The sequence below is a fragment of the Lonchura striata genome, chromosome 1, assembly GCF_050655825.1.
Source record: "Lonchura striata isolate lonStrDom1 chromosome 1, ASM5065582v1, whole genome shotgun sequence".
In the NCBI taxonomy this organism is placed as follows: domain Eukaryota; kingdom Metazoa; phylum Chordata; class Aves; order Passeriformes; family Estrildidae; genus Lonchura; species Lonchura striata.
Genome location: NC_140703.1, coordinates 93,578,639 through 93,594,845, shown reverse-complemented (window position 1 = coordinate 93,594,845; position 16,207 = coordinate 93,578,639). Strand labels below are relative to the sequence as shown.

Genomic DNA, 16,207 nt, shown 5'->3' with positions numbered 1-16,207 from the left:
AACACGGAGCAATACTCCAAATACTGCATTGACAACTACCCTAAGATTCATACCTTCTTCAGCATTAAAGGATATACTCCCACTTTAACTACTCAATTAATAAAATGCTTATGAATAGAAGAAATAAGCAGTGGCTCTAACAAAGAAGTCACTCTTTAAGAAGGGAAGCCTAAATGTCTGGTTCACTGACATTCCTGGAAGTTTCCAAACTATCATTCAGTAACCAGTGAAACTCTCCATAAGACACAAAAAGTGCAAGAGATGTCAAAAGAGAAAACACTTTTATAATGCACTGCTGTGTTTAAAAACCCTAGACTAGAGAAATAGTACTTAGTCAAGTAGCACATATTGACCTTAAGGATTTGAGAATTAATACAGCCTGCCTTTCCTCAAGATGCTGTAAGCCTTACAGGTAAAATAAGAGCGGGAACAAGACAAGCCAGAAAGAGTTACTAGCTGATCTCCTCAGCCCCTAGACACAGAGGCTGGGCCTAGCACTGGCTCAAGGCACAAGCAAAACCAGCAGGCAACTCCCTGACTTGTCTATGGCCAGCCCACTGTGTCAGGCATGTTGGTCCAGTCTCCACTCAGGCAGGGGTGTGTGTGTCTAAGCAGCAGCTCTCAGACACACAGACCAGTCTCAACTTCCTACTATCTCAAGCAGAAAAAGCAGCCTTTCCACGCTCCTTGGTACTGATTCTCTTGCCTTGAAGGAAATGACCTGGCCACAGCCCTTCACCTCCAACTGGTAAGTCAAGTGGACACCTGTAGCTGTAATGCACCACCTCTGCATACACACACAGCCCCCAGCACAGGCAAAACACAGCATTCCTGTCTGACAGGCAAAACTGCTAAAAAGGTTGTTTACATCAACAAACACAAGGCCTAAGCAAACGTTTTGAAAACTGTGCAAAATGATCTCAGAACAATGAAAAGCCAGAGGTGGCTAAAGAAAGACTAACAGCAGACTAAAAGCACTGACAGGCAGGTCCATGAGCTGCTACTGAATATAGTGTCATTCCTGATCCAGAAGTCCCCAAACTACAGACAACTACATGTTGGAGCTGAGGCCACTTTATCGGCCCTTTCTACTGTTCCTCTCTCCCAGGTGCTACAATTCCCTGCCGGGCAAGATGACCAACTTGTACACAGTTACATCAGACTTCTTGTTGTCATGTTTAGACAGTTTTCCACACCACAATTATTTCAGCATCAAAAGGAAACCGGGGAAAGATTATAGTTAAGGTTCTAATGCAAATGAAAGAAATAAATAATACAGCCAAACCCATGAAATGCTCAGATTTAAAATGAGAAAAAGCATCCAAAACTCAGGCTGGCATCCTAGCTTTCCATGATCTTAATAATAAGTAATTATCTAAAGGGACTTTCAGGATACTGTTAGATGGCACAAACAATCACAAAAGGAAGCATTTCCAACATCCCTGACATACAATGTTCTTTCAGGATGAAATGGGTAAAATGCCTTAAACACAAATGCAGCTTCCTGCAGAATGACAGCAATGCAATACCATGAGGTATTTAGGCTGACAACTGTATGCTCAGCATGCCTTCACCACACTGCAGATAGAGAAACATATTTCTAAAACTACACTTCTAACTCCAACAGTTATTCTCAGCACTTAAGATAATGTAGGTGTGCTTTGAAGCCTCTCATCCCTCATATAATAGAAAAGATGTATTTGTGGTGATCTTCCATTCAATCAAGGAGCGAGAGAAACAAGTGCAAATTTAAAGAAATATTGGAAAAGCATTGCCATAAATGCTGTATAAAGTAGTGACGGTAGTGCAGTCGAAGAATGTTTTTTTCTTTTTTACAGGAGTAGCTGGCAAGATGATTGTTCAAATGCATTTACAGCCCTTATTCACTTAACCCTGACCCCTTTCTGCACTTTAAGCTTATCTCTGACTAAGCAAGCACTGAACACTGTACAAAATTCACATTATTAGAAGACATACTCTTCCAGATATTTATCACTAGAACATTTTTCATGGAGGTACTCATGCTAGAAGTCTACACTATTAAGAGTTAATATTAAAACTAATCCAAGGTTATTTGGAGGTGAAAAAAACCCCAACAAATCTAAACCAAACAACCTCATATACCCAAGCTTTAAAGTTGTATGTAAGCAATATTATGTTATAAAATGTTAAAAAGTATGTTTTCTGAAAACAAGAATTTGACAGAAAAATATTTAGATTAGCATCAGAAAACTTATTCCAGTGAGCTATATCTCAACAGTTAAGACTTTATATCCTTGGTATATTAAACAAGTTATCAAAAGAAGTTACAGTAGCAAAATACAACTTCCACCAGAAGGCAGCAATCTGTTCTTTCTCTGAGGTAGCAGCATCCTACATATTCTTTGCTTAGTATTTTGACATAAAGTCTCCTTGGTTTAGATGTTTATTATTTGCTACCTTTCATCAGAACAATGTTGAATTCATTGCAACAAATATGCCACCAAAGAATAACCACAAATGGTATAGAAGTTCCCATTCATTAAAACTGAGATCTATTCTAAATAAAACAAAATCATCTGAAGGAATTTAACAGTTAAGTTTTGGTTCCATGTTCATCAACTGGCAATCCCATTTGTAAGTAATCTTCAAAAAGAATTTCACTAACCTTCCACATACTTCATTTTGACATATTGATATAGCACACTGACAGAACGGCTAGAAAGGCTTCTGTTCTTACTGCTTATTCTATTACTTACAAGTGATCACTTTTATTTTTCAACCACAAAATTAACTCAGTATAATGGAATTGTATGATGGAGTGTATTTGATGAGAAGTCAAACATACTAAATTCTTATTGCAGCACTCAAGAATATCCCTGCTCCCACCCCAGCCGAAGCAGCTAAAGGCAAACTTTTTTGAATGGTTTCATTCTAAATTAAGTACATTAACAATCATCCAGCAAACCTATCAAATTGAGAAAATTATACACATGCATCAACATACATCTTTTGTAAAAAACAAGTATCCATTAAATTATCTATACTTTAGGACAGATGGGATTTTTGTACTCCTTTCCATCCTACCATCCAGCTTACAGTCTAAACCACATATAGTAGGGAAGGTCAGTTCAAAAGGGAGATACTGAACAATATTAATACTGTACCATCTTTTGAAGACTCCGTAGATTTTGCAACAGCAATCATCTTTGTGGATGGAGTTTGATCATGACAAACTTGATGCAAGAAATTTATGGATTTTCCTATTAAAAGAACCTGAACAAAACCAGGATTTTTTAAAAAGTGATTTGTTTATAAGAAAAAAAAAAAACAAACAAGGCAGCCATCCACAACCACCAAGACAACATGACATTTTGTCATCTTTCTGTGCTCTTAGTTTCACAACCCCTACCACAGCAATCCAGAATAGCAATGCTAACATGAAAAGTTTTTAAACACAAACTTCTTTTCCTCCTACCTGAGATATCCTCAAAGTTTAACATTTAGAGAATAGAAGGGAAAACAGTCCTACAGCCTTCATCAGTAAACAATTCTAAAATTCCAGAGAAGATTATTTTTTGTTAAATTTTGCCTTTATTTTCTCAATAGAAATCTAAATAGTAGCACAGGGCAAAAAAATAATCAGAAGATGAACTTTTAGATTCATACCTTTTTTGATTGCTCCATTGTAATAAAAGATGGGATCATTGATTTCCTCAAAGTGTATTTGTCATGCCACAACCGATCAGTTTTAACTGTAGGATCTGAAGCTACAAAAAACTGAAGATTGAAATAAATATTTAAATAAAAAGATTAATGTAATCTCTAACCTATAGTTTCACCTATTATTCCTCCTATTTTACAGATGCAGAGAAAAAAAAAAAAAGCACAACCCCCAAAAAAATTTGCAATTGATACGGTGATCAAATGTTACAGTCTCTCAACTCCTCATAAGAGAATCCCCTCATTTGTAAAATACTAAAACTACTTTATTAGTTTTGTTAAAGTGAAGTTTGGATGGATTATATCCTCCTTATATATTTTTAAACAATATACCCATTTTCTGGACACAAACTTTTTTCACTGACTCCAAACACCATTTTTCCCAAGAATGGCTGATTGCCTTTATTCAAAACTGTCTACCATATTAAAATTTTAGTTATCAGGACAACATCCAACAATAATTTCCAATATTAAGAAGACTCTTTCCAGTGCACATGCAGAGGTTAGAGCTAACAAACTACATAAAATCCAAAAAAGACAGAACCTCATATCTGGGGAGCAACTGGGAAAAAAAAGTGTATTTTACACTCCTAAAAAAAATTCATATACATTTTACACAGTTCTGACCTTAAAGATCAGCTGTCACTGTCACTCAAATTTTGACCAAAAGAAGGACATTCCAAGAAAACAGATAGCATATCTGACTCTCGAGTAAAATTACTCAGATTTGTCTCAGAAGCATTCAACTAATTTTTAAAAAATTATTCTTTGGCTTGTAACAAAAAAAAAAAAAATCTAATCACTTTAAAAAGATTGTACTGATATGAGAAAGGAGAGCATTGAGAATTTAGAAAAACATACAAAATATTTCCAAGAAGAAAAAGGACAATTACTGGAACATGATGTTACAGAAGTTACAACAAATAACTTTTCTATTTTGGAACAAATAACTTTTCTATTCTGGAACTATAAACCTCTTCTAACCAGTTTGACAGACTGAACTCATTTATTGAAGATAACAGTATGCAGACAGAAAAATATTCTGAGCTTCATTCCAAATACAAGGCTTGCATTCTGAAGTTACAAAGAACTCAGCATATATTTCTGTTGTCACAGTAAACAAGAAAAGATATAGAGGAATTTTTTTGTCTTCAGAAACAAGGACATACTGTCAGTACACCATTCTGACTCCACTAACCAGACCTAGCATATGAGTAGTTGAAGACAATACATTGCAACATGCAGATACCAAATCAATGAAGAATTCATGAAGAGAGTGGTATTTCAGGTTGTCATTGTATGTATTGCTTACTCATGTTACACATTTTCATCTCACTCTACTTTTCAAATTCTCCTCTAAGTTTTCCATAGATTATCACACCACAATGCAAAAAGATGAAGTATTTACTGTAGCATATACGTTACCTCATGGTATGTATCCTCCAGCTCTCCATCATAAATCCAGCGATAAAGGAAGTTCAGTACAGGATGGGATACTAGGCCAAGAATGTGCTGAACCAGAGATCTCATGTAGGGATCTCCTGTTTTCGTATAGGCATGAACTGCTGAGGCTAGTTCACCACCTTTTCTCCCTGTATGAAGAAAGGGAGAGGAACAGAAACATTTGAAGGAAAACTGAATGCCCCCCATTTAATTTTAGCAGCCATTAATGTGTCAACATTGAGCTTGCTAAACAGCAATTCTAAAATGTAGCAAAAGTTTTTTTTTTTTGCTAACAGGGAATTCCTAGGTTTTAAGGCATTAATTATTAATCTCACTAAAGCATTAAGCAGAGTTCTCTGTCTACTTTATGGCAGCTTAGAGGAATGCAAAATTTGAGGCATCAGATCACACACAGAAGTTGATATTACACTTCCAGAGAAGCATTAAAGGAGCCTTAGAATGTTTTCCTTCTCTCCTGGTACTTGACACTCTCAGATATTCTGTGTGCATACAGGAACACAAACACAGTTTTCATGTTTCTTGGTTATAGTTGCCCTCATAACCCCATTAGGGAATATCTCCTGTCTTCTTGAAATTGAAAAGTAAGAGGCTGTCAAAAAAAAATGCTGAAAAATATACCAAATATTTGGTTTTGCTGCTATGCTCCACAGCCTACTGCCTCCTTGCAGCAGAGGCCATGCAACTCAAAATTTTCATGAATGTCTTAAAAGTAAAGCCCATTAAAAAAAAATTTGCTACCAATTCCAGTAATTAAGACAAAGCAAGGATTGTAGGCTTTTGGCTACAGATGCTTTTTCTAAAAAGAAAACCCAAAGGGCTACAATCTCATAAATCTGAAGTACCATCAGAGAGAAGCATCAGTTGCTGGTCAGCTTAGCCAGCTACTGGGCAAATTTCTGATAAATTCCAACATGACTCTCCTCAGCATCTTCTTGTGGATTGCTACCAAAATCACAATATTTGCAGATTTGCAAAGTTTTGTTGTTTCACATGAGTCTGAAGTCAAGTTACTAATGCCTCCTCTATGTCATCATATATAGAGAACTTGCATAATACTCATACATAGTGAAGAAACTAATTCAACCATTTCATAACATATTAGTAGAGCCTTTTCAGTGTACCATTCTCTGAAAAATTATTTAAGTAACTGAAAATAACATAAAAAGTGCATGCTTAAAACTGAATTTTTGAGCACATTCTAGTTTTAAAAAGTAACAAGTCTGAATGTATCAACACAGCACTATAATTTGTCATGCCATTTTAAAGTAAAAGAGGGAGAATTTGAACTACCTACTTGAAATTTTCTAAGAGAAAAATAGTCTAAACAAGCACTAATATTATTGACACCCATCTCTAGCATGCACAACAGCCCAAAGTTATATAACATCCCCAGAAATATTAAACTAATGTGCAACAGACCTTGACAGTGATCAACAAGTGCTGCAAGGGTCTTTAACCTTATTTTGGGGTCATATGTCCAGACTAGAAGACGACGAAGTGTTAAACTGCTCTCAAGTCCCAAATTGACACCCTGATCATCTTCCAGTTGTAACTGATGAAGTTAGAAACACAAAGACATGTCAAAGAACTGAGGCAGAACTCAGGCTTCATAATTTGTTCCAAAGTCAGATTTTTAATAATACTCTTGAAATACCCAGTGTTACGTATTCTCTCATCAAATCACTGGGCCAAAACCTGAGAGTCAATTTTTAGTAGAAACAAACTTGAGCACAGGTAAAAGAACAGAGACAAGCATAAGCAATGAGGTAGACAAAGCACAAAGACCAAGAAAGTTAAAGACAGCAAGGTAATAGTCCTGAAAAGAGAGAAGAGCAAAGGAAAAGAGAAGAGATCCTGAAAGACAGACTCAAGAAAGAGTAAAGAAAAACATCTAAGGGATAGGCAGACTGCGGGAGGTAAACTTTTTATTACTGCACTTGCAGTTTATTTTAGTTCAATATGTGATAAATTCTGTTCAATGCCTTCCTCCAGAAGCCATCAGAACTTAAATTAACCTTATAGTAAGACTAAGGAATTGCTACATTGAAAAAAAAACACCAAACTTCAAAAGCTACAGTAAAAAAACTCTATCATAATGTGACTATCATGAATCTTCCAACACCATGGAAAATAAAAGCTAAGTATTTGATCCAAGGTGCAAATGTAAATCTTATACAAGTCGGATGGAATAAGCAGGATGAGAACACAAGAATACAGAAGCAAGTTCCTGGAGCAGTTCAAGTAGGCAGTCTCAAAGAAAATATTCTGTTTCTGGTATATTACAAGCAAATCACTCTGTGCTTTCTCATCTAGCACCTTCTTTTAGCCAAATGCAACATGTTAATTTAAGGCTAGTGTCATCCACAGTAAGTTCAGCCTTAGAGCCAGTTAAATTAATTTGCTTCCAAATGCTCCTGGGTCCATGTCTGGGATTTTTCTTTGGTGTTTTTGGAAATCAGCAATGATAAGAGAGATACATGAGCCACTCTTTGACTTTAGGGAAGACATGGTACATCTTCATCATGGAACTGCATTTTAACTGGGCTGACATTGTGAAAACAGCCTGCAAGAAAAAGACCAGAGATGCTTATGGAATAGGAGACAGTATGCTCAGGATTACACACTCTAGTGCAGAAACATGCTCAGAAGAATCACTGAACACATAATAAAATGTTACAAAGAGAGTACAGAATGCTTTGACAAGATTCTTGTTGTTCTATGCCTATACTGCTCTCTAGAACTGCAGTTAACAGCTGGCCGCCTGTACAATTTCCTGAACAGCACATACACTCAATTTCAAGTTAATTTTCTGTTTTCAAGAAGCTAAAAGGTACAGGTTTTTTGCCCATTCCGCAGTGTGACCTTCAAGCCCTTCCACCTTTCAAGACACAAAAGAATCTCTCCTCCACTGCTCGATCTCCGTCCTTTCTTTCATGTCTTTGGGAAAGAAAGCTGCCAGGAGCTTCTGAAAATCCAAATGTAACATGACTCTGGGAACCCTTTCAGTTAGGTACTGAGGGACCTAGATTCCCCAGAAACTCCAGTCTCTGCTGCAGCAAAGCAATGCCAAGATTGCATTGACTTTTCCCTATGAAAATGCATTTAATCAACATGCTTAATGCACTCATGAACTCTAACACTGAAGATTAATCTGGCAAGGAGTGTGAAGAGCAACAATAAGAACACCAATAAAACTAAGACTGAGAAAAATGTGTGCCCAGCTACTGAATGATGCTACATGAGGGGTGACAAAAATTGGAAAATGCTGAGGTACTTAATGCCTTTTTTGCCTTGGTATTTCAGTGAGATTTGTTGCTGGGATACCACACATCAAGATAAGAAGAGAAGTCTGGAACAAGGAAGACCGAGTTCAGAAGGATCAGGCTAGGGTACACCAAACAAATGGGACATGCTTAAGTCTATGGGACCTGATGGGATACACCAACAAGTGTTGAGGGGAGCTGGCCAATGTCACTGCAAGGCCACTCTCCATTATTTCTGCTACACAGCAATTAGAGGCGGTTTTTGACAACCCTGAGAAAGCAAATGTCGTGCCTTTCTTCAGGAGAAGCCATAAAACTACACACCAGTGAGACTCCATTCCTTGGGATAGCAACTAACACTGGAAAACCATTTCCAAGCTTATGGAGGACAAAAAGCTTTCTCAGGAAAAAAAGACCAGGGGAAGTAGAAGGAAATAGGAATATTTGTGATGATGGAGTCTGTCTTCCTAAGAAAGTGTTAAGCATCCTGAGACCCTGTTTGCCAGGAGCAGCTGGACATCTGCCTGCTGAAGGAAAGAAGTGAATGAATTCCCTACTTCGCTTTGCTTGCACGCACAGCTTTTGCTTCCCCTTCTAAACTCACTAAGTTGATTGACTTGCCTTTTTGTCTTCCTTCTATTTTCTCCCTGTTCCTTAAGAGACAGGGGGGAGCAAGAGGCCGGATGGGTGCCTGGCTGCTGCCCAGGGTCAACCACCACAAAGGCAAATGCAGTTTGAAAATAAATAACCCCAGAACTTTTGCTTTCTCCATACAGGCTTTCACTCCCACCCTGCAACATCCCTCCTTTTGCAAGGTTTGATGGGGCAGGAAAGGTAGACAAAACTGCATCTTAAAGTAGTCACTTATTTTCATGGTCAAGAAGTTTTAGAAGTTAGAGAAGAAAAATCAAAGCATCAACAAACCAAGAGAGAAAACACATTTTGGACAGAGCAAGAAGTAATTACAAAAGGAATAACTGGATAATAGCTAGGAAAAACAAGCAAAAAATATATATAACAATATTCCAAAAGTCAAGAACATTCAAGAACTGCAAGTTGATTTGAATGATTTGAAAACATTAACAGATGATTTGAAAACATTAACAAAAGCCTATGACAAACTATAAAGATTTTATTGAAGTTAGAATTTTAAGAGGCAGTATAATTTAGCTTTAGGTCAATTCTCAGAATAATTTTTTCACCATTACAAGTAATGAGCCCTTTGAAAACTCCTTTTAAAAAAAGGCAAGTAGAAGAATGCTTATTTTATTTTAGAGACAGCATCTAGATGCACATATCTACAAACATTTGTGGAAAAATAGCAAGATTATCAGCACTGACTTGGTCTATATGTTACAGGAAAACAGTAAAACATTGAAACATCTGCAGAACAAATGTCTTTACTGTCAGAAAACAAAGGGACAAGAAAAATGTACAAACCGCCCCACACAGAAAGAAGTTGTAACTGTTATTACTAGCTGCTAAATCATGCACTGCTGGAAATATGAACTGGTTTTTTCTCCACTCAAGGATGTGTGACATTGTTTGGGATTTGAACGACAAAGATTTTATGCAAGGTGAAACTGACAAAAAGGATGCAAAACAGGGACAAACTTAGAAATACACATTGTATTCTTTGCTTATGTAACACATCAAATACCAGTGAATTCTTAAGAGAAAAATATTCAAAGGCACATACATTTAAAGAGCAAGAAATGTACAGAGAATTGTGTTCACTGTCAACAGAAATTGCTGTACATCCTTTACATTCCACCAGAATAGGTAGGTATTATCTTTCTAGGAGATATTTAGATAACATAGAACAAAATAGTGATGCTGAATATGCACCACTTAACTTACCTGAGAATGTAAAACAGACAGAAGTCGGTAGTATTCTTTAAGTTCCTGATGTAAGGCTGCACAAAAACTCTGTAAGAGAAAGAGAAGAAAAAAAAAAGAAAAAAAAAGGAAAAGTAATCAGGAGAAATCTTTCTGATTTAATTCTATCACCACACTTCCAACCTAGTCAGAAATTTCCTGAAGGGAATCTTTCTACAAGTTTCAGTATAAAAGCCAATTCTCGGAGAAATGGCCAAAGTGTAAGTACTTCCCTAGGAGCTCCACATACCTTTTCCAGGAATTTATACACATTACTAAGTGACCTTGATTCTTGCTACCTTAACTCTATCAACATATTAAACTATGACAAATGTAACTCCTCAAGTAGATATATCATCTCAGTAATGGCAACAATAATTAGCACAGGGATGTACAAATTAAAACATGACCCATTTGAAGATTTTTTTAAATAATCATGTAAGATGCAGTATGCAGTGAAGTAACAGAGTTCAAATTTCAGGAAGGCCTCTAACAAAAGAACACAAAAGTCAGGCATTATATTTACAGTATATTATATTTACAGTATAGACTGTATGACATGAACAAGAAAACAATGCTCAAAAAAATCTCCCACTAAGTGCTGCCAGATCAAGTACTCTAAAATTTTGACCTTTTATCAATTCACAGTTATATATGACTCTTCACTCGACATGGAAGAAATGAACAACATGAAGTCTATCTTCAGAAATCTGTAAAATGTGCAGAAGTTAATTCAGGATGTAACTAAAGCAAAAACTCTCCTTTGCAAAACAGTTCTAAGCACAGCTACTTTAGGTTGTTTAAAAACCAAGATAAATTTTAGAAACAATTCCTGAAACAATACTGGTTTAGTCATAAATATTTTCCACAGTTTATGGTTTGGAGGAGGCCTTGCTTTACTTATGTAATGGTCTTAACCTAACATACACACTAAAAAAATGCCTGCAACACATTTTTCAAAACAGAACTAAAAATATGGCTCATTAATTTGGGAATAAGTGAAAAAAACTTTAAAACCCCCCAAAAGGTGCCCTAAGTTTTTTATTTGTTTGGTTTCTTGGGAGAATACTCTCAGGCACACACAAAAATTCTTCAGAACTTTCTAACCAATTCTTAGCTAATGAATTTGATGTCTATTTTGATGAATTTTTTAAATGGGAAATTTCCCAGGAGTTTCCCTTCAAGACCTTTAAAAATTACAGTCAAAAGAATTTGGAAAAAGGAAAACATCATAGAAAGAACTCAAGAACTTAAAATATTTATTCACTAGAGTATGTAAAACGCAGAAATAATTTCTAGAAGCACAAAGAAAATAAATCTTCTTTCCTGCTAAGCAGCTAAGAAGCCTAGAAAAAAAGAGTCATTAATCTTACCATTGTATCTTTTTTAAGGAGAGGAGGTTCCTTTCTTTAACTCAATATTGTAAATTACAAAGAAATTTGACATTCATTTTATTCCAGAGGGTACTGAAGGGCAAAAAGAAATCCTTTTATGTGTAACTCCACTTTTCATTTCTTCTCACTTGCTTCTCCAGGGAATTTTTGAACCTATTAAAGTGACACTTGCCAAGGTAGAGGGCAGAGCAGAGCCTCTAAGAAAACAATCCAAAGGCACTTTTCTGCTCAAAAAGAATAGTAATCACTGACTTTAATGATTTAGTAGCCAAAAGGATTTAGACTCCAACTGATCACAAATTTTTCAGAGAAGCTTTACAAATTAAAATTTACATCCAGTACCAATTCCCGTATCACAAACCAGAGACATTTGCCTCCCAAACTGTTACAGAAAAACTGGACATTACCCTAGAATTCTGATTTGGTCTGCTGCAAAAGAGAATTGAGGAAGAAAACAGAATGCTTCAAGAGAAAAAAATTAAAATGCTCATTAACTCAATTGGATCTAAATGGGCAAAATACCAAAGTACAAGCTAAAAATATAGTTAACTGCTAATTATTCTTATTTTCTGAGGATAAAGTAAAACTTAGAATTAATCAGCAAAGGTAGGAAAATATAAAGTGTAATACATTGTTATGTCTACTTCTAATGCCAATACCTGACATTTCGTGTGGTAAAACCAGTCACCAGAAACATAATAAAAGAGGTGACAGACACCTTATTCTACACCTGGTTTAAACAGGAGTTTACACAATCGTATTTTCAGAACATTAAGTGAAAGATGTTTTATATCAATATATACTGTCGTGCTAAATCCCTTAATGCAGTGTGCAGCACCTGAAATTCTCCGCTATAAAAGCTATGCCGAGCATGAAGGCATACTCTTTGTGCCCAGATACTAACAGTACGAGCAGAATATAAATTTGTATTTGTACACTTATGTCTTAGAAATATATACAAGTGCTTGCCTCAAGCAAAATGAGCAGCATTAGCTATGCAGATTCAGGTAACTTAACTGCACAGCCTTCTGCACAGGATATGAAACCTGCATACAGAAGCCAAGATACTGCACATTTAAATTCACTGAAGAATTAAAGTTCTCCCCTTTCTCTCCCTTTAAACTTGAAGATTAAAGCCAGAGTCTGTAAAAATAATCACAAGCAGAAAGCTGCTAAAGAATAAAACTTCACCCAGATATAAGGGGGAGAGTCCAAAGAAAATGCATACACACTAGCACTGCCATATAAAACATGGAAATCACCACTGGATCAGTAAAAAAATAATTATATGTAACTAGAAGGGTAACTTAGAATAATAGACAGAATGGAACAGAATAAAACATTAGAAAAGTAGGAAGCACTACAGTGTCTCTACTGACCTCTTAAGAAAAATTAGATTGAAGGGAGAAGCACTTCAATTTCTTGGCAGATTAGGAAGGATGTTATGGCTAGAGGCAAGGATAACATTTCTGTCGACTCAGAAGGGATAATATCCAGTTTTACAGAGGGAGCAAGTGAGAGGAAACAGGAATGTCTTAGCAGTAAATGTGGTTTTGGGTATTACAGCAGCATTGAAGTTACTGTAGACTATAAATCATGATGATGAAACCTATGAAAACAAAAATTAATATTCTTTTGATGCTGTATTCAAAAGAAAGGGCAGAAGATAATGGACTACTTGCATTTTATGTAAGCTAGTGTAGTATGAACACATGATCATCAATAATAGCTAACAAAAATGTCTCCTACACAGGTCACTAACAACTGAATTTGTGATTAATTACCTCAGGGATGACATCATCCTATTTAAGAAATATTTTTGTTTATGACATACATGAATAATTTTTAAGTATTAGGTTTTTTTTTAAAATTGAGATTAAGAAAAGGAATTTATGAGCGTTTCCAGCTACAAATTACAGGGGCAAATCCCTAAGACCAGAAAGGACAAATGCCTTTTCCTTGCCTTCTAACTATGACCCATATCAAATGCAGCATCCACAAAAGGAGTAAATCAAATGATGAATGATTCAAACTCCAAAGTTTATGCATCATTCTAGCATTGCATTTATTCAGTAGTTTCTTAGCCAAATAAGAACAAATATTGTAGTTAGACTGTTTTATCTAGCTGACTCACCTGTCCCACTAGTCCAAATGCACGATCCAAACTCCTCTGGTCTGTATATTTTCTTATTTTGTTATGTAGCCACCCCAACTCTGCAAGTCTACTTGTAGTATCTCGGAGGGACTTGGATAAGCTTACCTATAAAGTTAACAGAAACAATTCTGCAATTAAGTCAAATCTGCCTTATACCACCAATACTGGTTCCTTTCTTTTTAAAAAGCCAGTTTCAGAAACAGTTAATTTTACATTCTACAGTACAGATACTACAAAAGAGTAGGTAACCAAGTAATTAGCATTATATTTATACACACGTGCTTGAAAAGGCAGCAGCAACAAACTATTAGCAACTTTGAGACCTTCTCTTTTGGAAATCTTAATGTAACAGTATTCATATGCTCTTTTTACATTAGGAAATTACGGAAATAACAAAATAGTCTTCAGAAAAAATGAAGAAATCTGCATTTTCATGTTGCAATATCGGACTCTATGCTATCCTGACAATCAGCAAGGCTGAAAATATGAGAGTTGTAGCAGAGGTGTTAATTACTGAAACTAATGAAAAAGCTTTGACAAAATAATTAGTAATTGCTACATGTGAAACCTTCAATAGAAAACAAATTACCCAATGCCTGACTAGGCATCAGGAACACAAACTTGTGGAACCCAATTTCCAAGATTAAATCCAGATTTTATAAGTTATTTAATCATATGTCCTGAACTCTTCTAGTCTGTTTCTGATTTTCTTCTAGTATCTCACTCACCTTGCAAGCCTGCCTTAGTCCCAATACCCTATTTAGCTACCACTACTGTTTTTATATGAATCAGCACATTTGTTGCTCTAAATTATCAACAGATAAGACACTTCCTACTTGAGATTTTCTTCTCCCACATTTCACCATATTATTCAGGAGCACTACCATCAAGCATTCAAAACGTCATTGAATAAAAAACCCCAAACAATCTGACTGATAACAGACCACAAGACAGAGACTGACTTCCGCCTACAGCAACTGGGCTTATCCCACCTCTACAAGAAATTTTAACTTTGACAGCCAGCTGGAACAGTCGAAACCAAAGCAAAGAATTGTTCCAAGAAGTTAAGCTGCCAAAGAAGTAGAAATCAATTCCCTTCATTAAACCTTTTAGTTAACAGTACAGGCATTCTCCAAGATAACAATTAGTGTCAGAGTGTGTTATCCACGCCAGTGTGGGCTTGAAACAGGCTGCAGCATTTGGTTGTAAGACCACAGTTCAGTCCCTAGCCCTCTTGCTTACCCACAGAGGTACAGCTTTAACTTCTTGAACAACTTCTGTAGGGTAAATTCCAGCACAAACAAGTATAATTGGACACAGAAACCCTGCCCACAGCTAAAACCAAAGAGATGACATAAGGACTATTTAAAATTCTGCAAGTACAGAGTACTTGGCAAACATCGAGCACAACACACATCTGCTGGAATTAAATGAGGAACATGCAAAATTGGCTTGATGTTACTACATTTGTATGTCTTAGATCAAATCAGAAGCTGCTATCTTATGCAGTGCTGAATGTGACCACCAGACCTAATATTAACACTAAGATTAGGAAACATTTCAGCAAGAATAGCACCTTAGAAATGTGTTTATTTCTGGAAAAAAAACCCAACCGCCCAGGCTGTGTACAATGAGATGGTCATCTGAGGGAGAACTACATGCTTTGACTATTTTGCCTAATGTGCAGTCAATACAGGTAGAGGAGGTATAATCTTGGTCCTCCTTGTCAGAAGTTCCAGCTGCAGCTCTAGTGGGTCAGACAATCCCATCTTCACCGGGTCCGGTAACTCAGACCAAGTGCAAGTAAGGAAGAATGGAAGATAACCGACTTCACAAAAATAACCAAAGACAGTTCTCAGGCAAAGATTATTCAGCTGGCTTGTGGTCAGTAATTAAATTCCCTGAATTACAAATTCCAAGTAAAACAGCTTCTGACCTCAAACCAGCCTATTGGATATGAAAGCTATACAGAAAACTAATGAAACCCATTGCCAATTTTGTAGTCACTAAGTTTTCTTCACATTCCTCTCAAAAAATATATTACGCTACCCTTCTTTTTCCATATATAAACTCATATATGGAATATAATTTACTCGGTGAAGGTGCTGAGGAATTACAAACTTTGCATCATCTACAGGTGGATGTTTATTAGCAATCTGTCAATTAATAAGATTTAACAGGATTTAAGTGTTTCCATTTATCCCTCCATTAAACAGTTGTAAATGTCATTGTAAAGTAATGGTGAACAACTACAACATTTCACTTTTTGCTACTATTATGAAGCAAAAAAAGGAAACGAGCTCAGGTATCAACATTAAGACCTGTCTTCCATGCTCTTGGCACAAGAAAAG

The 16,207-nt window shown here is 36.1% G+C and overlaps 1 protein-coding gene across 1 annotated transcript in view; it reads right to left on the bottom strand.

Moving 5' to 3' along the window:
* TUBGCP3 (tubulin gamma complex component 3) overlaps positions 1-16,207 on the bottom strand; it is a 48,653-nt gene that overhangs the window by 8,899 nt on the left and 23,547 nt on the right. Inside the window, exons 8-13 of the mRNA XM_021545531.3 lie at positions 13,836-13,961; positions 10,290-10,358; positions 6,586-6,718; positions 5,128-5,294; positions 3,649-3,759; positions 3,147-3,255 (exon numbers count right to left, since the gene is read on the bottom strand). Coding sequence (XP_021401206.1) covers positions 3,147-3,255; positions 3,649-3,759; positions 5,128-5,294; positions 6,586-6,718; positions 10,290-10,358; positions 13,836-13,961 — 715 coding nt within the window. The remainder of the gene's footprint in view (positions 1-3,146; positions 3,256-3,648; positions 3,760-5,127; positions 5,295-6,585; positions 6,719-10,289; positions 10,359-13,835; positions 13,962-16,207) is intronic.